Below are 27,413 nucleotides of genomic sequence, written 5' to 3' on the forward strand. Positions count from 1 at the left end.
TCTCTCTCCCGCACTCCTCTTATTCCCTCTCTCTCTTTTTCTCTCTTCCCCCTCTCCCTTCCTCCATCCCTCCCTCCCCCTACCTCCCACTCTCCCTCCATCCCCCTCTCCTTTTCTCTCTAGGTGGGGGGCCAGTGTAAGTGTAAGAGGCATGTGTCTGGCAGGCGGTGTGATGCGTGTCAGGTTGGATTCTACTCTCTGCAGCCATTGGGCCCCGAGGGCTGTCTGCCGTGTGGCTGCAGCGCTGCAGGCACCCAGGGAGACAACGGCACCTGTCACCAGCAGTCAGGACGGTGCCAATGCAAGACACACGTAATCGGTAGGTAGCAAGTTAGCACTTCTGGGTGATGGCTCTTGTCATAGGAGCACATGGGAGGCCTCTCTCTCTCTGCCTCGCTGTTATTTCTACACACATCACTCTCTCTCTTTCTCTCTCGCTCCTCTCTTTTCTCTCTTCTCTCTTCTCTCACTCTCTTTTCTCTCTCTTTCTCTCCCTCTCTCTCCCTCTCTATCTCTCTCTCGCTTCATCCTCTTCTCTATCTTTCTGCTCTCCCTACTTTCCTCTCCTTATCTGTTGTTCCCCCCTCTATCTCTCTTTCACTCTTCTCCCTCTCTCTCTTCTCCCTCTCTCTCTTCTCCCTCTCTCCCCCTCTATCTCTCTTTCTCTCTTCTCCCTCTCTCTCCCCCTCTATCTATCTTTCTCTCTTCTCCCTCTCTCTCTTCTCCCTCTCTCTCTTCTCCCTCTCTCTCCCCCTCTATCTCTCTTTCTCTCTTCTCCCTCTCTCTCCCCCTCTATCTCTCTTTCTCTCTTCTCCCTCTCTCCCCCTCTATCTCTCTTTCTCTCTTCTCCCTCTCTCCCCTCTATCTCTCTTTCTCTCTTCTCCCTCTCTCTCCCCCTCTATCTCTCTTTCTCTCTTCTCCCCCTCTATCTCTCTTTCTCTCTTCTCCCCCTCTATCTCTCTTTCTCTCTTCTCCCTCTCTCTCTTCTCCCTCTCTCTCCCCCTCTATCTCTCTTTCTCTCTTCTCCCCCTCTATCTCTCTTTCTCTCTTCTCCCCCTCTATCTCTCTTTCTCTCTTCTCCCTCTCTCTCTTCTCCCTCTCTCCCCCTCTATCTCTCTTTCTCTCTTCTCCCCCTCTATCTCTCTTTCTCTCTTCTCCCTCTCTCTCCCCCTCTATCTCTCTTTCTCTCTTCTCCCTCTCTCTCCCCCTCTATCTCTCTTTCTCTCTTCTCCCTCTCTCTCTTCTCCCTCTCTCTCCCCCCTCTATCTCTCTTTCTCTCTTCTCCCTCTCTCTCCCCTCTATCTCTCTTTCTCTCTTCTCCCTCTCTCTCTTCTCCCTCTCTCCCCTCTATCTCTCTTTCTCTCTTCTCCCTCTCTCTCCCCCTCTATCTCTCTTTCTCTCTTCTCCCTCTCTCTCCCCCTCTATCTCTCTTTCTCTCTTCTCCCTCTCTCTCCCCCTCTCTCTCTTTCTCTCTTCTCCCTCTCTCTCCATCTTTCTCTCTCTCCCCCTCTATCTTTCTTTCTCTCTTCTCCCTCTCTATCTTTCTTTCTCTCTTCTCCCTCTCTATCTCTCTTTCTCTCTTCTCCCCCTCTATCTCTCTTTCTCTCTTCTCCCTCTCTCTCCCCCTCTATCTCTCTTTCTCTCTTCTCCCTCTCCCCTTTCCCAAAGAATAATGGGAGAGTACAGTTGATTAAAGAGTGAAGAGGAGAGAAAAAACATAATTTGTTTGTTTTTTTTCATTCTAGAAGATATTTAGTTATATCATAATGTACTCATTTCTAAGAAACATAAAACATAAACATGAATTGTTTATATTTATAATATGGTAAAGTGACTAACACATAGACTAACCTGTATTTAAGTGCTATGATTAGGTTGTTGAGCGCTCAGCACATTCTTGGCCAATCTGTTTGTTTGTTTCTTCTCCCAAAACACACACCACACACACACACAGCCCTTCTTTTCATGACATCACCACTAGCGGCAGCCAAGAATGTTTTCCTTCTCGTGGCCCTTTCTTCCTCGCTCCTTTGTGATAAATCTGCGCCATTTCTCCCCTGAGTGTCTTTCAAGAATCTCTTATCAAATGCAAAACGAATCCAACTTAACACACCTTCTTTATTGCTAAGCCAGGATATCAACGTCCACCTCATTTTCATTCTCTAATTCAATGAGAAGTTGATTAGAACAAACTGTCCCGGGCCCCGCCTCCTTTACACTCTTCTTACAATACCCCACTCTTTATCATTTCCTTTGCTCCCATAGGCATTTTTCTGAAATTAGATTTGATTACGGCAATTTATTACGAGCTGGGTGTTTGAGGGGAGCAGCGGCTTGATAAGTGCATTGTGTACATAATAGTATTTGAAATGGTGATATATCAAATCATATTTGTCACATGTGCCGAATGGTCGGGCCAATTTAGGTAGTATGTACATGAATGTATAGTTAAAGTGACTATGCATGTAAGATAAACAGACAGTAGCAGCAGCGTAAAAGAGGGGTTGGGGGGGTACACAATGCAAATAGTCTGATTAACCATTTGGTTACCTGTTCAGAAGTCTTATGGCTTGGGGGTAAAAACTGTTGAGAAACCTTTTTGTCCTAGACTTGGCACCGGTACCGCTTGCCATGCGGTAGTAGAGAGATCAGTCTATGACTGGGATGGCTGGGGTCTTTGAACATTTTTAGGGCCTTCCTCTGACAACGCCTGGTGTAGAGGTCCTGGATGGCAGGCAGCTTTTCCCCAGTGATGTACTGGGCCGTACGCACTACCCTCTGAAGTGCCTTGCGGTCGGAGGCAGAGCAATTGCCGTACCAGGCAGTGATGCAACTGGTCAGGATGCACTCGATGTTGCAGCTGTAGAACCTTTAGAGGATCTCAGGACCCATGCCAAATATTTTTAGTTTCCGGAGGGGGAATAGCCTTTGTTGTGCCCTCTTCACGACTGTCTTGGTGTGTTTGGACCAATCTAGTTTCTTGTTGATGTGGACACCAAGGAATTTGAAGCTCTCAACCTGCCTCACTACAGCCCCGTCGATGAGAATGGGGACGTGCTTGGTGCTCCTTTTTCTGTAGTCCACAATCATCTCCTTAGTCTTGGTTACGGTGAGGGATAGGTTGTTATTCTGGCACCACCCGGCCTGGTCTCTGACCTCCTCCCCATAGGCTGTCTCGTCGTTGATCAGGCCTACCACTGTTGTGTCATCAGCAAACTTAATGATGGTGTTGGAGTCGTGCCTGGCCATGCAGTCGTGGGTGAACAGGGAGTGCAGGAGGGGACTGAGCACGCACTCCTGTGGAGCTCCAGTGTTGAGGATCAGCGTGGCAGATGTGTTGCTACCACCACCTTGGGCGACCCCTCAGGAAGTCCAGGATCCAGTTGCAGAGGGAAGTGTTTAGTCCCATGATCCTTAGCTTGGTGGTGAGCTTTGAGGGTAATATGGTGTTGAACGCTGAGCTGTAGTCAATGAACAGCATTCACACGTAGGTGTTCCTTTTGTTCAGGTGGGAAGGGCCGTGTGGAGTGCAATAGAGATTGCATCATCTGTGGATCTATTTGGGCGGTATGCAAATTGGAGTAGGTCTAGGGTTTCTGGGATACTGGTGTTGATGTGAGCCATTACCAGCCTTTCAAAGCACTACGGACGAGAGTGCTGCGGGTCTGTAGTAATTTTTTATTTATTTTTATTTTTTACCTTTATTTAACTTTGCAAGTCAGTGACGGCCTAGGAACAGCGGGTTAACTGCCTGTTCAGAAGCAGAACGACAGATTTGTACCTTGTCAGCTCGGGGTTTGAACTTGCAACCTTCCGGTTACTAGTCCAACGCTCTAACCACTAGGCTACCCTGCCGCCCCTTAGGCAGGCTGCCTTTGTGTTCTTGGGCACAGGGACTATGGTGGTCTGCTTGAAGCATGTTGCAGACTCAATCAGGGACATGTTGAAAATGTCAGTGAAGACACCTGCCAGTTGGTCAGCACATGCCCGCAGCACACATCCTGATAATCTGTCTGGCCCCGCAGCCTTGTGTATGTTGACCTGTTTAAAGGTCTTACTCACGTCGGCTACGGAGAGTGTGATCACACAGTTGTCCGGAACAGCTGATGCTCTCATGCATGCCTCAGTGTTTCTTGCCTCGAAGCGAGCATAGAAGTGGTTTAGCTCGTCTGGTAGGCTTGTGTCACTGGGAAGCTCGCGGCTGTGCTTCCCTTTATAGTCTTTAATAGTTTGCAAGCCCTGCCACATTCGACGAGCGTTGGAGCCGGTGTAGTATGATTCAATCTTAGTCCTGTATTGACGCTTTGCCTGTTTGATGGTTCGTCGCAGGCCATAGCGGCATTTCTTGTAAGCTTCCGGGTTAGAGTCCCGCACCTTGAAAGGGGCAGCTCTACCCTTTAGCTCAGTGCGAATGTTGCCTGTAATCCATGGCTTCTGGTTGGGGTATGTACGTACAGTTACTGTGGGGACGACATCCTTAATGCACTTATTGATAAAGCCTATGACTGATGTGTTGTACTCCTCAATGCCATCGGAAGAATCCTGGAACATGTTCCAGTCTGTGATGGCAAAACAGTCCTGTAGTTTAACATCTGCTTCATCTGACAATTTTTTTATAGACCGAGTCACTGGTGCTTCCTGCTTTAATTTTAGCTTGTACGCAGGAATCAGGAGGATAGAGTTGTGTTCGGATTCACCAAATGGAGGGCGAAGGAGAGCTTTGTACATGTCTCTGTGTGTGGAGTACAGTGATCTAGAATTGTTTTCCCTCTGGTTGCACATTTAACATGTTGATAGAGATTTAATAGAACTGATTTAAGTTCCCTGCATTAAAGTCCCCGGTCCACTAGGAGCGCCGCCTCTGGGTGAGTGGTTTTCTTATTTCCTTATACAGCTGACTGAGTGTGGTCTTAGTGCCAGCATCTGTCTGTGGTGGTAAATAAACAGCCACGAAAAGTAGAGCTGAGAACTCTCTTTTGGCTGAGGAGCAAGAAGGGGGGGCATGCCCCAATACATGCAAACTGTAGAGATACGCATGTGCTGGCTCGTGTGCTGGCTCACGCAGACACACACCAAAACACACACACTCACACCCACTCCCACTTACCTATGATTTAATGGTAAACAGCAGAGCTGACCCAGATAGTAGGTGTCATTACTCTTATTTAATAGAAGAATGTGAACCACTTCATTAAAACACACACTCTGTCACTGTGCTGGTTACTGTTTGGCTGGATGTTAATGGCTGTAGTACAGCAGGCCTGTAGAAGCAGCAGTGCACTGCAATGAACAGAATCCAAACTGAGTTGCATGTAACAAATAGAACACTACAAAACTATTCCAGGAATCATGTTGTGACTGCCTGATCGTTCTCCAGTTCATTTGGCTTCACAATGTTACTCTAAACCAAAGCTGCAGAAGAACCACCCTACAACCACAGGTAGGGATCATTATGAATGGAAACAAAAGCTAAAGAAACCACAACCCAAGTATACCCCACCTCTTTAAGGAATACCTAGGATAGGATAAGTAATCCCTCTCACCCCCCCCCCCTTTAAGATTTAGATGCACTATTGTAAAGTGACTGTTCCACTCGATGTCATAAGGTGAATGCACCAATTTGTAAGTCGCTCTGGATAAGAGCGTCTGCTAAATGACTTAAATGTAAATGTAAATGACAATAGAGACAGAAAAATACACTATGTCAAAGTTAACATCTCATTTGCAGGTCAAGGTAAGCCGTGTCAATACTAGGTTTCGTTATTAATAGGAACCATACAACCATCATTAAATCCATTTATTTATAAAGCCCTTCTTACATCAGCTGATATCTCAAAGTGCTGTACAGAAACCCAGCATAAAACCCCAAGCAGCAAGCAATGCAGGTGTAGAAGCACGGTGGCTAGGAAAAGCTCCCTAGAAAGGACCGAACCTAGGAAGAAACCTAGAGAGGAACCAGGCTATGTGGGGTGGTCAGTCCTCTTCTGGCTGTGCCGGGTGGAGATTATAACAGAACATGGCCAAGATGTTAGAATGTTCATAAATGACCAGCATGGTCAAATAATAATAATCACAGTAGTTGTCGAGGGTGCAACAGGTCAGCACCTCAGGACTAAATGTCAGTTGGCTTTTCATAGCCGAGCATTCAGAGTATCTCTACCGCTCCTGCTGTCTCTAGATAGTTGAAAACAGCAGGTCTGGGACAGGTAGCACGTCCGGTGAACAGGTCAGGGTTCCATAGCCGCAGGCAGAACAGTTGAAACTGGAGCAGCAGCACGGCCATGTGGACTGGGGACAGCAAGGAGTCATCATGCCAGGTAGTCCTGAGGCACGGTAATAGGGCTCGGGTCCTCCAAGAGAAAGAAAGAAAGAATTAGAGAGAGCATAATTAAATTCACACAGGACACCGGATAAGACAGGAAAAGTACTCCAGATATAACAAACTGACCTTAGCCCCACGACACATAAACTACTGCAGCATAAATACTGGAGGCTGAGACAGGAGGGGTCAGGAGACACTGTGGCCCCATCCGATGATACCCCAGGACAGGGCCAAACAGGTAGGATACAACATACAACCATCATACCATCAGTACAGAGAAAGTCCTGTGTTTTCCAGACAGGGGTGTATATCACAGTATTGTTAGTACTGTATCCATCACCATGACACACACACGCACACTACACACTACACACTACACATTGCACATTACACACTACACATTACACACTACACACTACACATTACACACTACACATTACACACTAAACATTACACACTACACATTACACACTACACACTACACATTACACACTACACATTACACACTCACGCACACTACACATTACACATTACACACTACACACTACACACTCACGCACACTACACATTACACACTACACACTCACGCACACTACACATTACACATTATGCACTACACACTACGCACTACACACTGCACATTACACACTACACATTACACATTACACACTAAACATTACACACACACTACACATTACACACTACACACTACACATTACACACTAAACATTACACACTACACATTACACATTACACACTACACACTACACATTACACACTACACATTACACACTACACACTACACATTACACACACATTACACACTGCACATTACACACTACACACTACACACTGCACATTACACACTACACACTACACATTACACACTACACACTCACACACGCATACACACTACACATTACACACTACACATTACACACTACACACTCACACTACACACTCACACACACTACACACTACACATTACACACTACACACTCACACACACTACACATTACACACTACACACTACACATTACACACTACACATTACACACTACACATTACACACTCACACACACTACACACTCACACACACACACTACACACTCACGCACACACACACTACACACTCACGCACACACACTACACACTCACGCACACACACTACACACTCACGCACGCACGCACACACACACACACACACACACACACAGTGACTCACTCACTCACACACACCAACCCAGCCCCACCACATTGTTCAACTCCGCCGTATCCTTCACCGTGCTGCTATAACCACTGGTTTGAAATATGGGCCGGCAGAATTACATTAATATCTATACATTCATTAAACAGGTTGTGGGCAGTGGGTTGGGAGTGGAGCTGAAATGCCAAGTGGCTGGGGCACTGGTACTCCTGCGTTTTAACGGATCTGCCCCGAGGCTGCCTGGATAACATTAGGGATAGATTGCCTGTCAGGGAATAGCTATGGTATGTTCTAATAACCAGTGTTGCCTGTGCATATTTTATATATTTTAATACAGCCCCAATATGACGCTAGTTGGCATCCATGTAGACTATACTCCACTGAGAGGGGGTAATACCTCTCTCTCTGCCTCACTGTTATTTCTACACACATCTCTCTCTCTCTCTCTTGTAGTTGTTCATTTATTTATTTTCTCTCAGTGAAATGAAGTGTTCTGCCTGAGGAGGGTGATCCATCATACACAGATGCCCTGGCCTAATGATTCCGTTTTTCTGACTTTACACACACGTGCAAACACACACTCTTGTAATTTTTCACACAATTACTTATTTGTTGATATAGCACTATATTACGTTTAAAAAAGATCTAGGTTAAGACATACACTAGTTCTGTTAGTCAGAGTGATGATGATGGAGATAGATGAGTCTAGCTGTAGGAATGGGTGGTTATGGCCAAGCACCAGTCAGTCGTACAGATATTTAACCAGGCTGTATTTTAAGGAGGGAAAGGTCCAGTTTTTATTGCTGTTAATATAGACATCCTCTACATTAAATTATTCAATGAGAAGGCTGAGGTAGTCACAGAGACACTTCGTTGTTGTATTGCAGATTGCATCTTTCAGAGCTTTGAGTTTGGAATGTGTTAACATTGCATCTCTCTGTCTATCCTGTACCCTTTATCTCTCTCTCTCTCTCTCTCTCTCTCTCTCTCTCTCCTCGCTTTCTCTCCTTTCTATCTCTCTCGCTCTCTCTCAGGTCGTACCTGTGACAGGTGTGACTATGGCTACAAGCTGTTAAATTCCTCTCATCTTGATGGCTGTGTGGGGTGTGACTGTGACCAGGTCGGGTCCCTCAACCCCTTCTGTGAGCCAGAGGGGGGCCAGTGTGAGTGCAGGGAGGGAGTGGGGGGCCAGCGCTGTGACTCCTGTGCCAGGGGCCTCTATGGCCTCCATCAGGCGGGCTCCTGCATCCCGTGTCTCTGCTCGCCTGACGGGACCGTACCTGGGTCTGTGTGTGACCCAGAGACTGGACAGTGTGTGTGTAAGGTGAGTGTGTGAGAATATGTTTACTGACATCTATTACTGATAATTATCTTATCTACTAGTCATTTTTTATATATCACTTAGGAAAACACTGAGGGACCTCGCTGCGACTCGTGTCGCCGTGGTTACCACAGCCTGGAGAGGAGGAACTCCTTGGGGTGTCTGGCGTGTGCGTGTGACGTCCGCGGCACCCTGAAGGGGGGTGTGTGTGACCCCGTCAACTCCCAGTGTCCCTGTAGGGAGGGGGTGGAGGGTGCCCAGTGTACACGCTGCTCCCTACACTACTACAACACAACCTCTGAACTCTACGATGACCTCACACCTGACCCTTACTACAACATGACCTTTGACCCCCAGGGGTCATCCCAGGGGTGTGTTCCGTGTGTGTGTGATCCCACGGGAACAGTGGAGGGGGCGATGTGTGATGCGGACACCGGGCAGTGTGTGTGTGTGTCCACGCGCCACGGAAGGGACTGCGGTAGATGTAGGCCAGGTGAGTGTGTGTGTGTGTGTGTGTGTGTGTGTGTGTGTGTGTGTGTGTGTGTGTGTGTGTGTGTGTGTGTGTGTGTGTGTGTGTGTGTGTGTGTGTGTGTGTGTGTGTGTGTGTGTGTGTGTGTGTGTGTGTGTGTGTGTGTGTGTGTGTGTGTGTGCTTATGTTTGTTCATAAATCTACCCAACTGGTTTGCAATGGTAGAAGTGCTTAACAACAGAATGTTTGTGTTTATCTCTCTTACTCACACCTTTAACTCTGTAGGAGAAGAGATGTATATGACAGTGATACTTTATACTTACTGTTGAATAAGTGTCAACGCACACAACTCCCAGCTCATTACACTGAAGCATCTCAGGTCTGGCATTGACGACAAGCTTCCATGCTGTTTACCACAATGCTCAACACACTCCTCTGTCACTCCCTTTGTTCCTGTCTCTCTCTTTCAAATCACACTCTCGGTCTGTTCTTTTCTCTCGGTCTGATGGATGGATGGTCCCTGTAGTGTGTCTTTTTGTTTCTTGGCTCCTGGCGGTGTTGTCATGTGCCTGCGTATGTGTGCATATGTGTGTATATGTGTGTGTATGTGTATGTGTTTGTGTGTGCGTGTGTATGCGTGTGTGTGTGTGTGCGTATGCATGTGTGTGTGCGTATGCATGTGTATGTGTGTGTGCCTATTTGTGTGTGTGTCTGTGCTTTGTCCTGGGGAATGATGATGAGTGCTTGGCATTCACTGTGGGCATTAGCGCATTAGCATTTAGCTTGCTTAACTACAGGCCATCCCTCATGTGCCCGGTGCCAACTCACCCATCGACGATTGGGGCTCCGCTGCCCGATGCAGTCAACTGCACCTTCGAGAGCACAGACCATGGCAACATCTTTTACTTCTTCACCTCTGTCTGTGTGTGTTTGTTCGTTTGTGTGTGTTTTCATGCTCACTCATGAGTGTGTGTGGGGCCGTTAGTAGCAGCTGCTGAACTGTGTTAGTAACGTAGATGAACCATCATGTTTACTGTAATACTCACCACAGCACATTCAGGGGCCAAACACACACACACACACACGTTGAGACATGGTTGTGCCTCTTAAGCCCTGTGGTAGGTGTATGGCAGGGTTCCCAACTGTCGGCCCACGGGCTGAATTTGGGCCCCAGGTTTTTGAATACAATCACATATACAGTGGGGAGCTCCAAGTGACTTTCATTTTGGACATCTGTTCCAAAGAATTCCCAAGCATTATAGAGAGATACAGTGGGGAGAACAAGGATTGTGATACACTGCCGATTTTGCAGGTTTTCCTACTTGCATGTAGAGGTCTGTAATTTTTATCATAGGTACACTTCAACTGTGAGAGACGGAATCGAAAACAAAAATCCAGAAAATCACATTGTATGATTTTTAAGTAATTCATTAGCATTTTATTGCATGACATAAGTATTTGATACATCAGAAAAGCAGAACTTAATATTTGGTACAGAAACCTTTGTTTGCAATTACAGAGATCATACGTTTCCTTTAGTTCTTGACCAGGTTTGCACACACTGCAGCAGGGATTTTGGCCCACTCCTCCATACAGACCTCCAGATCCTTCAGGTTTCGGGGCTGTCGCTGGGCAATACGGACTTTCAGCTCCCTCCAAAGATTTTCTATTGGGTTCAGGTCTGGAGACTGGCTAGGCCACTCCAGGACCGTGAGATGCTTCTTACGGAGCCACTCCTTAGTTGCCCTGGCTGTGTGTTTCGGGTCGTTGTCATGCTGGAAGACCCAGCCACAACCTATCTTCAATGCTCTTACTGAGGGAAGGTTGTTGGCCAAGATCTCACGACACATGGCCCCATCCATCCTCCCCTCAATACGGTGCAGTCGTCCTCTCCCCTTTGCAGAAAAGCATCCTCAAACAATGATGTTTCCACCTCCATGCTTCACGGTTGGGATGGTGTTCTTGGGATTGTACTCATCCTTCTTCTTCCTCCAAACACGGCGAGTGGAGTTTAGACCAAAAAGCTCTATTTTTGTCTCATCAGACCACATGACCTTCTCCCATTCCTCCTGTGGATCATCCAGATGGTCATTGACAAACAGCCGGGCCTGGACATGCGCTGGCTTGAGGAGGGGGACCTTGCATGCGCTGCAGCATTTTAATCTATGACGGCGTAGTGTGTTACTAATGGTTTTCTTTGAGACTGTGGTCCCAGCTCTCTTCAGGTCATTGACCAAGTCCTGCCGTGTAATTCTGGGCTGATCCTTCACCTTCCTCATGATCATTGATGCCCCACGAGGTGAGATCTTGCATGGAGCCCCAGACTGAGGGTGATTGACCGTCATCTTGAACTTCTTCCATTTTCTAATAATTGCGCCAACAGTTGTTGCCTTCTCACCAAGCTGCTTGCCTATTGTCCTGTAGCCCATCCCAGCCTTGTGGAGGTCTACAATTTTTTTCTGTGATGTCCTTACACAGCTCTCTGGTCTTGGCCATTGTGGAGAGGTTGGAGTCTGTTTGATTGAGTGTGTGGACAGGTGTCTTTTATACAGGTAACGAGTTCAAACAGGTGCAGTTAATACAGGTAATGGGGGGAGAACAGGAGGGCTTCTTAAAGAAAAACGAACAGGTCTGTGAGAGCCGGAATTCTTACTGGTTGGTAGGTGATCAAATACTTATGTCATGCAATAAAATGCTAATTATTTACTTAAAAATCATACAATGTGATTTTCTGGATTTTTGTTTTAGATTCCGCCTCTCACAGTTGAAGTGTACCTATGATCAAAATTACAGACCTCTACATGCAAGTAGGAAAACCTGCAAAATCGTATCACAATCCTTGTTTTCCCCACTGTATTATGCTTGGGAATTCTTTGGAACAGATGTCCAAAATGAAAGTCACTTGGAGCTGGGAAAATAAAGTTATTTTAATTTTAAACATTAGTTCCAAAATATTCCCACACATTATAGAGATGTGTGATCTTATTCAAATGTAAGCAAGGTTTGAAATGGTTCAATTTGAATAGAATATGATATTTGTTTGCTGTCAATATGCAGTCTACAAATGATTTGTCATTATGTTATGGCCCCGTGACCATCCCCTCAAGAAGACAATTGGCTTGCGACTGAATCTAGTTGATGATCCCCGGAATAGGTGGTCAGATATATGTCTATACAGTCAATACCAGACCAGATGAATGGCATGACATATCCTTATCCAAAAGGCATTACAGATTAAACCAAGGGTTCAATTCTGGTAGCATCCCAAAATATCCAGGAATTCCACATTCCTGGTTGGAATATTCATGGAGAGAATATTCAGGAAATCAGAATTTTGGAAATGTTTATGGATTTTGCAACTCTAATAGAGTTAGATTGGGTATCATTCCAATATGCTCCTTCTTTTAGGCTTCTCCTCAATGATGTGTTTGTCACAAATGGTGTCTATTGTTGCTCCATTACTTGACGACAGGTTTGGTTATGGCAAAATTGTTATTCTTCCATGCTGTGTATAATGTATTGTGTATGTATGGCCATAGATAGGTGTTGTCTCTAATTTCGTACCCATTTGATTTGATTCCAGGTTACTTCTTCTCTGTGTCAGAGTTAGGGTCTGAGGTGAGCGTGTGTGTGGAGTGTGACTGTCACCCGGTGGGCTCGTCGGGACAGGTGTGTGGCGGCCAGATGGGGCAGTGTGTGTGTATTGACCCCTCGGTGGGAGGACGCAGGTGTGACCAGTGTCAGGACCTCCACTATGGCTTCAACCCTGGGCTTGGCAGGTAAGATACATCACCTCCCATACATTCAGCCCCATACACACCAACCCAGATTTCAGCCCCATACACAGCAACCCTGGTTTCAGCCCCATACTTACCAACCCTGGTTTCGGCCCTATACACACCAACCCCATGTTTCAGCCCCATACACACCAACCCAGATTTCAGCCCCATACACAGCAACCCTGGTTTCAGCCCCATACTTACCAACCCTGGTTTCATCCCCATAGTTACCAACCCTGGTTTCATCCCCATAGTTACCAACCCTCGTTTCAGCCCCATACTTACCAACCCTGGTTTCAGCCCTATACACACCAACCCCATGTTTCAGCCCCATACACACCAACCCAGATTTCAGCCCTATACACACCAACCCTGGTTTCAGCCCCATACACACCAACCCTGGTTTCAGCCCCATACACACCAACCCCATGTTTCAGCCCCATACACACCAACCCAGATTTCAGCCCCATACACACCAACCCTGGTTTCAGCCCCATACACACCAACCCTGGTTTCAGCCCCATACACACCAACCCCATGTTTCAGCCCCATACACACCAACCCTGGTTTCAGCCCCATACACACCAACCCTGGTTTCAGCCCCATACACACCAACCCTGGTTTCAGCCCCATACACACCAACCCTGGTTTCAGCCCCATAGTTACCAACCCTGGTTTCATCCCCATAGTTACCAACCCTCGTTTCAGCCCCATACTTACCAACTCTGGTTTCAGCCCCATACTTACCAACCCTGGTTCCAGCCCCATAGTTACCAACCCTGGTTTCATCCCCATACTTACCAACCCTGGTTTCATCCCCATAGTTACCAACCCTCGTTTCAGCCCCATACTTACCAACCTCAGGTTTCAGCCCCATAAACACCAACCCCATGTTTCAGCCCCATATACACCAATCCCAGGTTTCAGCCCCATACACACCAACCCCTGGTTTCAGCCCCATACACACCAACCCCTGGTTTCAGCCTCATACACACCAACCCCCGGTTTCAGCCCCATACACACCAACCTCAGGTTTCAGCCCCATACACACCAACCCCTGGTTTCAGCCTCATACAAACCAACCCTGGTTTTAGCCCCATACATACCAACCCTCGTTTCAGCCCCATACACACCAACCCTGGTTTCAGCCCCAAACTTACCAACCCAGGGTTCAGCCCCATACTTAACAACCCATCTTTCATTCCCATACACACCAACCCCAGGTTTCAGCCCCATACACACCAACCCAGGTTTCAGCCCCATATTTACCAACCCCAGGTTTCAGCCCCATACACACCAACCCCATGTTTCAGCCCCATACACACCAACCCCAGGTTTCAGCCCCATACACACCAACCCCTGGTTTCAGCTTCATACACACCAACCCCTGGTTTCAGCCCCATACACACCAACCCCTGGTTTCAGCTTCATACACACCAACCCCAGGTTTCAGCCCCATACACACCAACCCTGGTTTCAGCCCCATACACACCAACCCCTGGTTTCAGCCCTATACACACCAACCCCTGGTTTCAGCCTCATACACACCAACCTCAGGTTTCAGCCCTATACACACCAACCCCTGGTTTCAGCCTCATACACACCAACCTCAGGTTTCAGCCCTATACACACCAACCCCTGGTTTCAGCCTCATACACACCAACACCATGTTTCAGCCCCATACACAACAACCCCTGGTTTCAGCCTCATACACACCAACCCAGACTAAATGGCTGATGAGAACAGACTAAATGGCTGTGTAGAACAGACTAAATGGCTGTGGAGAACAGACTAAATGGCTGGGGAGAACACACTAAATGACTGGGGAGAACAGACTAAATGGCTGTGGAGAACAGACTAAATGACTGGGGAGGACAGACTAAATGGCTGTGGAGAACAGACTAAATGGCTGGGGAGAACAGACTAAATGACTGGGGAGAACAGACTAAATGGCTGTGGAGAACAGACTAAATGACTGGGGAGAACAGACTAAATGACTGGGGAGAACAGACTAAATGACTGGGGAGAACAGACTAAATGACTGCGGAGAACAGACTAAATGGCTGGGGAGAACAGACTAAATTATTGGAGAAAACAGACTAAATGGCTGGGGAGAACATACTAAATGGATGGGGAGAACAGACTAAATGGCTGGGGAGAACAGAGGAGAACACACTAAATGGCTGTGGAGAACAGAGGAGAACACACTAAATGGCTGTGGAGAACAGACTAAATGGCTGGAGAGAACAGACTAAATGGCTGGAGACAACAGACTAAATGACTGGGGAGAACAGACTAAATGGCTGGGGAGAACAGACTAAATGGCTGGGGAGAACAGACTAAATGACTGGGGAGAACACACTAAATGGCTGTGGAGAACACACTAAATGGCTGTGGAGAACACACTAAATGGCTGAGGAGAACAGACTAAATGGCTGAGGAGAACACACTAAATGGCTGGGGAGAACACACTAAATGGCTGGGGAGAACACACTAAATGGCTGGGGAGAACACACTAAATGGCTGTGGAGAACAGAGGAGAACAGACTAAATGAATGGGGAGAACAGACTAAATGGCTGAGGAGAACACAATAAATGGCTGTGGAGAACAGACTAAATGGCTGTGGAGAACACACTAAATGGCTGAGGAGAACACACTATATGGCTGTGGAGAACAGACTAAATGGCTGAGGAGAACAGACTAAATGACTGGGGAGAACACACTAAATGACTGGGGAGAAGAGACTAAATGGCTGTGGAGAACAGAGGAGAACAGACTAAATGACTGGGGAGAACACACTAAAGGGCTGTGTAGAACAGACTAAATGACTGGGGAGAACACACTAAATGGCTAAGGAGAACATACTAAATGGCTGGGGAGAACACACTAAATGGCTGGGGAGAACAGCCTAAATGGCTGAGGAGAACACACTAAATGACTGTGGAGAACAGACTAAATGGCTGTGGAGAACAGAGGAGAACACACTAAATGACTGTGGAGAACAGACTAAATGACTGGGGAGAACAGACTAAATGACTGTGGAGAACAGACTAAATGGCTGGGGAGAACACACTAAATGGCTGAGGAGAACAGACTGAATGACTGGAGAGAACAGACTAAATGTCTGGGGAGAACACACTAAATGGCTGGGGAGAACAGACTAAATGGCTGAGGAGAACACACTAAATGGCTGGGGAGAACACACTAAATGGCTGGGGAGAACAGACTAAATGGCTGGGGAGAACACACTAAATGGCTGGAGAGAACACACTAAATGGCTGGGGAGAACACACTAAATGGCTGAGGAGAACACACTAAATGGCTGAGGAGAACACACTAAATGGCTGAGGAGAACACACTAAATGGCTGGGGAGAACAGACTAAATGGCTGAGGAGAACAGAGGAGAACAGACTAAATGGCTGGGGAGAACAGACTAAATGGCTGAGGAGAACAGAGGAGAACACACTAAATGGCTGGGGAGAACATACTAAATGGCTGGGGAGAACAGACTAAATGGCTGGGGAGAACAGACTAAATGGCTGGAGAGAACAGACTAAATGGCTGGGGAGAACAGACTAAATGGCTGGGGAGAACAGACAAAATGGCTGGGGAGAACACACTAAATGGCTGGGGAGAACACACTAAATGGCTGGGGAGAACACACTAAATGGCTGGGGAGAACAGACTAAATGGCTGGGGAGAACACACTTTATGGCTGGGGAGAACACACTTTATGGCTGGGGAGAACACACTAAATGGCTGGGGAGAACACACTAAATGGCTGGGGAGAACAGACTAAATGACTGGGGAGAACACACTAAATGGCTGGGGAGAACACACTAAATGGCTGGAGAGAACACACTAAATGGCTGGGGAGAACACACTAAATGGCTGGGGAGAAGAGACTAAATGGCTGGGGAGAACACACTAAATGGCTGGGGAGAACACACAAAATGGCTGAGGAGAACACACTAAATGGCTGAGGAGAACACACTAAATGGCTGGGGAGAACAGACTAAATTGCTGAGGAGAACAGAGGAGAACACACTAAATGGCTGGGGAGAACAGACTAAATTGCTGAGGAGAACAGAGGAGAACACACTAAATGGCTGGGGAGAACAGACTAAATGGCTCAGGAGAACAGAGGAGAACACACTAAATGGCTGGGGAGAACACACTTTATGGCTGGGGAGAACACACTAAATGGCTGGGGAGAACAGACTGAATGACTGGAGAGAACAGACTAAATGTCTGGGGAGAACACACTAAATGGCTGGGGAGAACAGACTAAATGGCTGAGGAGAACACACTAAATGGCTGGGGAGAACACACTAAATGGCTGGGGAGAACAGACTAAATGGCTGGGGAGAACACACTAAATGGCTGGAGAGAACACACTAAATGGCTGGGGAGAACACACTAAATGGCTGGGGAGAACACACTAAATGGCTGAGGAGAACACACTAAATGGCTGAGGAGAACACACTAAATGGCTGGGGAGAACAGACTAAATGGCTGAGGAGAACAGAGGAGAACAGACTAAATGGCTGGGGAGAACAGACTAAATGGCTGAGGAGAACAGAGGAGAACACACTAAATGGCTGGGGAGAACACACTAAATGGCTGGGGAGAACAGACTAAATGGCTGGGGAGAACAGACTAAATGGCTGGAGAGAACAGACTAAATGACTGGGGAGAACAGACTAAATGGCTGGGGAGAACAGACTAAATGGCTGGGGAGAACAGACAAAATGGCTGGGGAGAACACACTAAATGGCTGAGGAGAACACACTAAATGGCTGGAGAGAACAGACTAAATGGCTGGGGAGAACAGACTAAATGGCTGGGGAGAACAGACTAAATGGCTGGGGAGAACACACTAAATGGCTGGGGAGAACACACTAAATGGCTGGGGAGAACAGACTAAATGGCTGGGGAGAACACACTTTATGGCTGGGGAGAACACACTTTATGGCTGGGGAGAACACACTAAATGGCTGGGGAGAACACACTAAATGGCTGGGGAGAACAGACTAAATGACTGGGGAGAACACACTAAATGGCTGGGGAGAACACACTAAATGGCTGGAGAGAACACACTAAATGGCTGGGGAGAACACACTAAATGGCTGGGGAGAACACACTAAATGGCTGGGGAGAACAGACTAAATTGCTGAGGAGAACAGAGGAGAACACACTAAATGGCTGGGGAGAACAGACTAAATTGCTGAGGAGAACAGAGGAGAACACAAATGGCTGGGGAAATGGCTGGGGAGAACAGACTAAATGGCTGGGGAGAACAGGAGAAACAGACTAAATGGAGAACACACTAAATGGCTGGGGAGAACACACTTTATGGCTGGGGAGAACACACTAAATGGCTGGGGAGAACAGACTAAATGGCTGGGGAGAACACACTAAATGGCTGGAGAGAACACACTAAATGGCTGGGGAGAACAGACTAAATGGCTGGGGAGAACACACTAAATGGCTATAAATGGCTGGGGAGAACACACTAAATGGCTGGGGAGAACAGACTAAATGGCTGAGGAGAACACACTAAATGGCTGGAGAGAACAGACTAAATGACTGGGGAGAACAGACTAAATGGCTGAGGAGAACAGAGGAGAACACACTAAATGGCTGGGGAGAACAGACTAAATGACTGGGGAGAACACACTAAATGGCTGGGGAGAACAGACTAAATGGCTGAGGAGAACAGAGGAGAACACACTAAATGGCTGGGGAGAACAGACTAAATGACTGGGGAGAACACACTAAATGGCTGGAGAGAACACACTAAATGGCTGGGGAGAACACACTAAGTGGCTGGGGAGAACACACTAAATGGCTGGGGAGAACAGACTAAATGGCTGGGGAGAACACACTAAATGGCTGGGGAGAACACACTAAATGGCTGGGGAGAACAGACTAAATGGCTGGGGAGAACAGACTAAATGACTGGGGAGAACACACTAAATGGCTGGGGAGAACACACTAAATGGTTGGAGAGAACACACTAAATGGCTGGGGAGAACACACTAAATGGCTGGGGAGAACACACTAAATGGCTGGGGAGAACACACTAAATGGCTGGGGAGAACACACTAAATGGCTGGGGAGAACACACAAAATGGCTGAGGAGAACACACTAAATGGCTGGGGAGAACAGACTAAATGGCTGGGGAGAACAGACTAAATGACTGGGGAGAACACACTAAATGGCTGGGGAGAACACACTAAATGGCTGGAGAGAACACACTAAATGGCTGGGGAGAACACACTAAATGGCTGGGGAGAACACACTAAATGGCTGGGGAGAAGAGACTAAATGGCTGGGGAGAACATACTAAATGGATGGGGAGAACAGACTAAATGGCTGGGGAGAACAGAGGAGAACACACTAAATGGCTGTGGAGAACAGAGGAGAACACACTAAATGGCTGTGGAGAACAGACTAAATGGCTGGGGAGAACAGACTAAATGGCAACAGACTAAATGGCTGGAGAGAACAGACTAAATGACTAAATGGGGGGAGAACAGACTAAATGGCTGGGGAGAACAGACTAAATGGCTGGGGAGAACAGACACACTAAATGGCTGGGGAGAACAGACTAAATGGCTGGGAGAACAGACTAAATGGCTGGGAACAGAGAACAGACTAAATGGCTGGGGAGAACAGACTAAATGGCTGGGGAGAACAGACTAAATGGCTGTGGAGAACACACTAAATGGCTGAGGAGAACAGACTAAATGGCTGAGGAGAACACACTAAATGGCTGGGGAGAACACACTAAATGGCTGGGGAGAACACACTAAATGGCTGGGGAGAACACACTAAATGGCTGTGGAGAACAGAGGAGAACAGACTAAATGAATGGGGAGAACAGACTAAATGGCTGTGTAGAACAGACTAAATGACTGGGGAGAACACACTAAATGGCTAAGGAGAACAGACTAAATGGCTGGGGAGAACAGACTAAATGGCTGGGGAGAACAGCCTAAATGGCTGAGGAGAACACACTAAATGACTGTGGAGAACAGACTAAATGGCTGTGGAGAACAGAGGAGAACACACTAAATGACTGTGGAGAACAGACTAAATGACTGGGGAGAACAGACTAAATGACTGTGGAGAACAGACTAAATGGCTGGGGAGAACACACTAAATGGCTGAGGAGAACAGACTGAATGACTGGAGAGAACAGACTAAATGTCTGGGGAGAACAGACTAAATGGCTGGGGAGAACAGACTAAATGGCTGAGGAGAACACACTAAATGGCTGGGGAGAACACACTAAATGGCTGGAGAGAACACACTAAATGGCTGGGGAGAACACACTAAGTGGCTGGGGAGAACAGACTAAATGGCTGAGGAGAACAGACTAAATGGCTGGGGAGAACAGACTAAATGGCTGAGAAGAACAGAGGAGAACACACTAAATGGCTGGGGAGAACACACTAAATGGCTGGGGAGAACAGACTAAATGGCTGGGGAGAACAGACTAAATGGCTGGAGAGAACAGACTAAATGACTGGGGAGAACAGACGAAATGGCTGGGGAGAACACACTAAATGGCTGGGGAGAACACACTAAATGGCTGGAGAGAACAGACTAAATCGCTGGGGAGAACAGACTAAATGGCTGGGGAGAACAGACTAAATGGCTGGGGAGAACACACTAAATGACTGGGGAGAACAGACTAAATGGCTGGGGAGAACACACTAAATGGCTGAGGAGAACAGACTGAATGACTGGAGAGAACAGACTAAATGTCTGGGGAGAACACACTAAATGGCTGGGGAGAACACACTAAATGGCTGGGGAGAACACACTAAATGGCTGGAGAGAACACACTAAATGGCTGGGGAGAACACACTAAATGGCTGGGGAGAACAGACTAAATGGCTGAGGAGAACAGAGGAGAACAGACTAAATGGCTGGGGAGAACAGACTAAATGGCTGAGAAGAACAGAGGAGAACACACTAAATGGCTGGGGAGAACACACTAAATGGCTGGGGAGAACAGACTAAATGGCTGGGGAGAACAGACTAAATGGCTGGAGAGAACAGACTAAATGACTGGGGAGAACAGACAAAATGGCTGGGGAGAACACACTAAATGGCTGGGGAGAACACACTAAATGGCTGGAGAGAACAGACTAAATCGCTGGGGAGAACAGACTAAATGGCTGGGGAGAACAGACTAAATGGCTGGGGAGAACACACTAAATGACTGGGGAGAACAGACTAAATGGTTGTGGAGAACAGAGGAGAACAGACTAAATGACTGGGGAGAACACACTAAATGGCTGTGTAGAACAGACTAAATGACTGGGGAGAACACACTAAATGGCTGAGGAGAACAGACTAAATGGCTGAGGAGAACAGACTGAATGACTGGAGAGAACAGACTAAATGTCTGGGGAGAACACACTAAATGGCTGGGGAGAACAGACTAAATGGCTGAGGAGAACACACTAAATGGCTGGGGAGAACACACTAAATGGCTGGGGAGAACAGACTAAATGGCTGGGGAACACACTAAGAACACACTAAATGGCTGGGGAGAACAGACTAAATGGCTGAGGAGAACAAATGAGGAGAACAGACTAAATGGCTGGGGAGAACAGACTAAATGGCTGAGAAGAACAGAGGAGAACACACTAAATGGCTGGGGAGAACACACTAAATGGCTGGGAACACACTAAATGAGAACAGACTAAATGGCTGGGGAGAACAGACTAAATGGCTGGAGAGAACAGACTAAATGACTGGGGAGAACAGACTAAATGGCTGGGGAGAACAGACTAAATGGCTGGGGAGAACACACTAAATGGCTGGGGGAGAACACACTAAATGGCTGGAGAGAACAGACTAAATCGCTGGGGAGAACAGACTAAATGGCTGGGGAGAACAGACTAAATGGCTGGGGAGAACACACTAAATGGCTGGGGAGAACACACTAAATGACTGGGGAGAACAGACTAAATGGTTGTGGAGAACAGAGGAGAACAGACTAAATGACTGGGGAGAACACACTAAATGGCTGTGTAGAACAGACTAAATGACTGGGGAGAACACACTAAATGGCTGAGGAGAACAGACTAAATGGCTGAGGAGAACAGACTAAATGGCAGACTAAATGTCTGGGGAGAACACACTAAATGGCTGGGGAGAACAGACTAAATGGCTGAGGAGAACACACTAAATGGCTGGGGAGAACACACTAAATGGCTGGGGAGAACACACTAAATGGCTGGGGAGAACACACTAAATGGCTGAGGAGAACACACTAAATGGCTGAGGAGAACACACTAAATGGCTGAGGAGAACACACTAAATGGCTGGGGAGAACAGACTAAATGGCTGAGGAGAACAGAAATGGCTGGGGAGAACAGACTAAATGGCTGGGGAGAACAGACTAAATGGCTGGGGAGAACAGACTAAATGGCTGAGGAGAACAGAGGAGAACACACTTTATGGCTGGGGAGAACACACTAAATGGCTGGGGAGAACACACTAAATGGCTGGGGAGAACAGACTAAATGGCTGGGGAGAACAGACTAAATGACTGGGGAGAACACACTAAATGGCTGGGGAGAACACACTAAATGGCTGGAGAGAACACACTAAATGGCTGGGGAGAACACACTAAATGGCTGGGGAGAACACACTAAATGGCTGGGGAGAAGAGACTAAATGGCTGGGGAGAACACACTAAATGGCTGGGGAGAACACACAAAATGGCTGAGGAGAACACACTAAATGGCTGAGGAGAACACACTAAATGGCTGGGGAGAACAGACTAAATGGCTGGGGAGAACAGACTAAATGGCTGAGGAGAACAGAGGAGAACACACTAAATGGCTGGGGAGAACACACTTTATGGCTGGGGAGAACACACTAAATGGCTGGGGAGAACAGACTAAATGGCTGGGGAGAACACACTAAATGGCTGGAGAGAACACACTAAATGGCTGGGGAGAACAGACTAAATGGCTGGGGAGAACACACTTTATGGCTGGGGAGAACACACTAAATGGCTGGGGAGAACAGACTAAATGGCTGAGGAGAACACACTAAATGGCTGGAGAGAACAGACTAAATGACTGGGGAGAACAGACTAAATGGCTGAGGAGAACAGAGGAGAACACACTAAATGGCTGGGGAGAACAGACTAAATGACTGGGGAGAACACACTAAATGGCTGGGGAGAACACACTAAATGGCTGGAGAGAACACACTAAATGGCTGGGGAGAACACACTAAATGGCTGGGGAGAACACACTAAATGGCTGGGGAGAACACACTAAATGGCTGGGGAGAAGAGACTAAATGGCTGGGGAGAACACACTAAATGGCTGGGGAGAACACACAAAATGGCTGAGGAGAACACACTAAATGGCTGAGGAGAACACACTAAATGGCTGGGGAGAACAGACTAAATGGCTGGGGAGAACAGACTAAATGACTGGGGAGAACACACTAAATGGCTGGGGAGAACACACTAAATGGCTGAGGAGAACACACTAAATGGCTGGGGAGAACAGACTAAATTGCTGAGGAGAACAGAGGAGAACACACTAAATGGCTGGGGAGAACAGACTAAATTGCTGAGGAGAACAGAGGAGAACACACTAAATGGCTGGGGAGAACAGACTAAATGGCTGAGGAGAACAGAGGAGAACACACTAAATGGCTGGGGAGAACAGACTAAATGGCTGGGGAGAACAAACTAAATGACTGGGGAGAACACACTAAATGGCTGGAGAGAACAGACTAAATGGCTGGGGAGAACACACTAAATGGCTGGGGAGAACACACTAAATGGCTGGGGAGAACACACTAAATGGCTGGGGAGAAGAGACTAAATGGCTGGGGAGAACACACTAAATGGCTGGGGAGAACACACAAAATGGCTGGGGAGAACACACAAAATGGCTGAGGAGAACACACTAAATGGCTGAGGAGAACACACTAAATGGCTGGGGAGAACACACTAAATGGCTGGGGAGAACACACTAAATGGCTGGGGAGAACACACTAAATGGCTGGGGAGAACAGACTAAATGACTGGGGAGAACACACTAAATGGCTGGGGAGAACACACTAAATGGCTGGAGAGAACACACTAAATGGCTGGGGAGAACACACTAAATGGCTGGGGAGAACACACTAAATGGCTGGGGAGAACACACTAAATGGCTGGGGAGAACACACTAAATGGCTGGGGAGAACACACAAAATGGCTGAGGAGAACACACTAAATGGCTGAGGAGAACACACTAAATGGCTGGGGAGAACAGACTAAATGGCTGGGGAGAACAGACTAAAAGACTGGGGAGAACACACTAAATGGTTGGGGAGAACACACTAAATGGCTGAGGAGAACACACTAAATGGCTGGGGAGAACAGACTAAATTGCTGAGGAGAACAGAGGAGAACACACTAAATGGCTGGGGAGAACAGACTAAATTGCTGAGGAGAACAGAGGAGAACACACTAAATGGCTGGGGAGAACAGACTAAATGGCTGAGGAGAACAGAGGAGAACACACTAAATGGCTGGGGAGAACAGACTAAATGGCTGGGGAGAACAGACTAAATGACTGGGGAGAACACACTAAATGGCTGGAGAGAACAGACTAAATGGCTGGGGAGAACAGACTAAATGGCTGGGGAGAACAGACACTAAATGGCTGGGGAGAACACACTAAATGGCTGGGGAGAACACACTAAATGGCTGGGGAGAACACACTAAATGGCTGGGGAGAACAGACTAAATGGCTGGGGAGAACACACTTTATGGCTGGGGAGAACACACTAAATGGCTGGGGAGAACAGACTAAATGGCTGGGGAGAACACACTAAATGGCTGGAGAGAACACACTAAATGGCTGGGGAGAACAGACTAAATGGCTGGGGAGAACACACTTTATGGCTGGGGAGAACACACTAAATGGCTGGGGAGAACAGACTAAATGGCTGGGGAGAACACACTAAATGGCTGGAGAGAACAGACTAAATGACTGGGGAGAACAGACTAAATGGCTGAGGAGAACAGAGGAGAACACACTAAATGGCTGGGGAGAACAGACTAAATGACTGGGGAGAACACACTAAATGGCTGGGGAGAACACACTAAATGGCTGGGGAGAACAGACTAAATGACTGGGGAGAACACACTAAATGGCTGAGGAGAACACACTAAAGGACTGGGGAGAACAGACTAAATGGCTGGGGAGAACAGACTAAATGACTGGGGAGAACACACTAAATGGCTGGGAGAACAGACTAAATGGCTGGGGAGAACAGACTAAATGACTGGGGAGAACACACTAAATGGCTGGGGAGAACACACTAAATGGCTGGGGAGAACAGACTAAATGGCTGGGGAGAACAGACTAAATGACTGGGGAGAATACACTAAATGGCTGGGGAGAACACACTAAATGGCTGGGGAGAACACACTAATTGGCTGGGGAGAACAGACTAAATGACTAGGGAGAACAGACTAAATGGCTGGGGAGAACAGACTAAATGGCTGGGGAGAACACACTAAATGGCTGGGAGAACACACTAAATGGCTGGAGAGAACAGACTAAATGGCTGGGGAGAACAGACTAAATGGCTAGGGAGAACAGAGGAGAACACACCAAATGGCTGGAGAGAACACACTAAATGGCTGGGGAGAACAGAGGAGAACACACTAAATGGCTGGGGAGAACACACTAAATGGCTGGGGAGAACACACTAAATGGCTGGAGAGAACAGACTAAATGGCTGGGGAGAACAGACTAAATGGCTGGGGAGAACAGACTAAATGGCTGGGGAGAACACACTAAATGGCTGGGGAGAACACACTAAATGGCTGGGGAGAACAGAGGAGAACACACTAAATGGCTGGGGAGAACACACTAAATGGCTGGGGAGAACAGAGGAGAACACACTAAATGGCTGGGGAGAACACACTAAATGGCTGGGGAGAACACACTAAATGGCTGGGGAGAACAGAGGAGAACACACCAAATGGCTGGAGAGAACACACTAAATGGCTGGGGAGAACAGAGGAGAACACACTAAATGGCTGGGGAGAACACACTAAATGGCTGGGGAGAACACACTAAATGGCTGGGGAGAACACACTAAATGGCTGGGGAGAACAGAGGAGAACACACCAAATGGCTGGAGAGAACACACTAAATGGCTGGGGAGAACACACTAAATGGCTGGGGAGAACACACTAAATGGCTGAGGAGAACACACTAAATGGCTGGGGAGAACACACTAAATGGCTGGGGAGAACACACTAAATGGCTGAGGAGAACACACTAAAGGACTGGGGAGAACACACTAAATGGCTGGGGAGAACACACTAAATGGCTGGGGAGAACACACTAAATGGCTGGGGAGAACACACTAAAGGGCTGAGGAGAACACACTAAAGGACTGGGGAGAACACACTAAATGGCTGGGGAGAACACACTAAATGGCTGGGGAGAACACACTAAATGGCTGGGGAGAACACACTAAATGGCTGGGGAGAACACACTAAATGGCTGGGGAGAACACACTAAATGACTGGGGAGAACACACTAAATGGCTGGGGAGAACACACTAAATGGCTGGGGAGAACACACTAAATGGCTGGGGAGAACAGACTAAATGGCTGGGGAGAACACACTAAATGGCTGGGGAGAACACACTAAATGGCTGGGGAGAACACGCTAAATGGCTGGGGAGAACACACTAAATGGCTGGGGAGAACACACTAAATGGCTGTGGAGAACAGAGGAGAACAGACTAAATGGCTGGAGAGAACACACTAAATGCCTGGGAAATGGGGGAGTTGTTGAAAATAATTTTACTAACTAAATTATACTAGTAATTTGATAAAAATAAATTAAAACACTTAATTAGGTGTGTGTATGTCTTCCCCTGTGTGTGTATGTCTTCCCCTGTGTGTGTGTATGTCTTCCCTTGTGTGTGTATCTCTTCCCCTGTGTGTGTGCGTGCTACGGGATGACCTTCACTGATAGCTGTGTGTAGTGTATGTCTTCCCCTGTGTGTGTGCGTGCTACGGGATGACCTTCACTGATAGCTGTGTGTAGTGTATTAAGGCCTGTGACTGAGATCTCTTAGCTGTGGGGGAAGAGGGAGAAAAGGAGAGAAAGAGAGAGAACGGTACATCAAGGCCTGAGTTTGATGCAAATGTGCTAGATGAGTGTTTTCAATAGATCAACAACAGGCTGCTGGACAGCACAGATTGTCAATCCATACGAATGTTGAGGGATGTGTGTGTGTATGTG

The 27,413-nt window shown here is 47.3% G+C and overlaps 1 protein-coding gene across 1 annotated transcript in view; it reads left to right on the forward strand.

Annotated features, from left to right (window-relative positions):
* The window catches only part of LOC124001293 (usherin-like), a 471,917-nt gene that overhangs the window by 113,343 nt on the left and 331,161 nt on the right, over nucleotides 1-27,413 (forward strand). The window contains 4 exon segments of the mRNA XM_046307964.1: nucleotides 124-319; nucleotides 8,564-8,853; nucleotides 8,935-9,343; nucleotides 12,903-13,098. Coding sequence (XP_046163920.1) covers nucleotides 124-319; nucleotides 8,564-8,853; nucleotides 8,935-9,343; nucleotides 12,903-13,098 — 1,091 coding nt within the window.

This window comes from Oncorhynchus gorbuscha, linkage group LG17 (genome assembly GCF_021184085.1).
Source record: "Oncorhynchus gorbuscha isolate QuinsamMale2020 ecotype Even-year linkage group LG17, OgorEven_v1.0, whole genome shotgun sequence".
NCBI lineage: Eukaryota > Metazoa > Chordata > Actinopteri > Salmoniformes > Salmonidae > Oncorhynchus > Oncorhynchus gorbuscha.